This window comes from Nestor notabilis, unplaced genomic scaffold (assembly GCF_000696875.1).
Source record: "Nestor notabilis isolate BGI_N333 unplaced genomic scaffold, ASM69687v1 scaffold28682, whole genome shotgun sequence".
In the NCBI taxonomy this organism is placed as follows: Eukaryota; Metazoa; Chordata; class Aves; order Psittaciformes; family Psittacidae; genus Nestor; species Nestor notabilis.
Window position 1 is genome coordinate 35,056 of NW_009917517.1, and position 567 is coordinate 35,622.

At 35.1% G+C, this 567-nt stretch overlaps 1 protein-coding gene across 1 annotated transcript in view; it reads right to left on the minus strand.

The window, feature by feature from the left end:
* The window catches only part of LOC104401629 (enteropeptidase-like), a gene marked incomplete at its 5' end in the record, with an annotated part of 5,533 nt that extends 5,223 nt beyond the window's left edge, over positions 1-310 (minus strand). Inside the window, one exon of the mRNA XM_010009275.1 lies at positions 136-310. Coding sequence (XP_010007577.1) covers positions 136-310 — 175 coding nt within the window. The remainder of the gene's footprint in view (positions 1-135) is intronic.
* Positions 311-567: the final 257 nt, after the last annotated feature.

The following is a 567-nucleotide window of genomic DNA, read 5'->3' on the forward strand; positions in this document are numbered from 1 at the left end:
TTTGCTCTACAAAGGACTGATCTATGGCTCAGGTCATACTTTAACCCAGCTTTATGGACAACTATCCACCATTTGGATACTTGAATGTTGTAAGAGTATCAGAATGTGTTAGCTTCTGAATGCAATGAACATTACCCATATACACAGTGTGCTGCTGTCACCAGCCATTCATCACTGACAAGGGAAGCTCCACAAACAGGTCTGGAATTAAAATGGAGTGAAACTATCCAAGGCCAAGCCTCTCTTCTGGCATCACTTCCACCTACAATCCTTGTTCCATAGCTCTGAGTTAACCGGTGTTTTCCACAAGCTAAAAAAAAATAAATAAATAAAATCAATAAATTAAAAAAATTGTAGATTTTTATGGGGATATAGCATGTTTTGTTAGAGTAGCTAATATTGTTGGAAAAATTGGCTTTGTAGTACCTAAACTGCTATTCAAAAATATTGTTACTGTGGTAAAAAATTGATGTTTTATGGCTGAAATCAAGATACAACTTTATAACTTGGATTTAGATGTGTTCTTTCGTCAGACCTTCTGGATTTTTTATAGGTGTTTTCAGAATA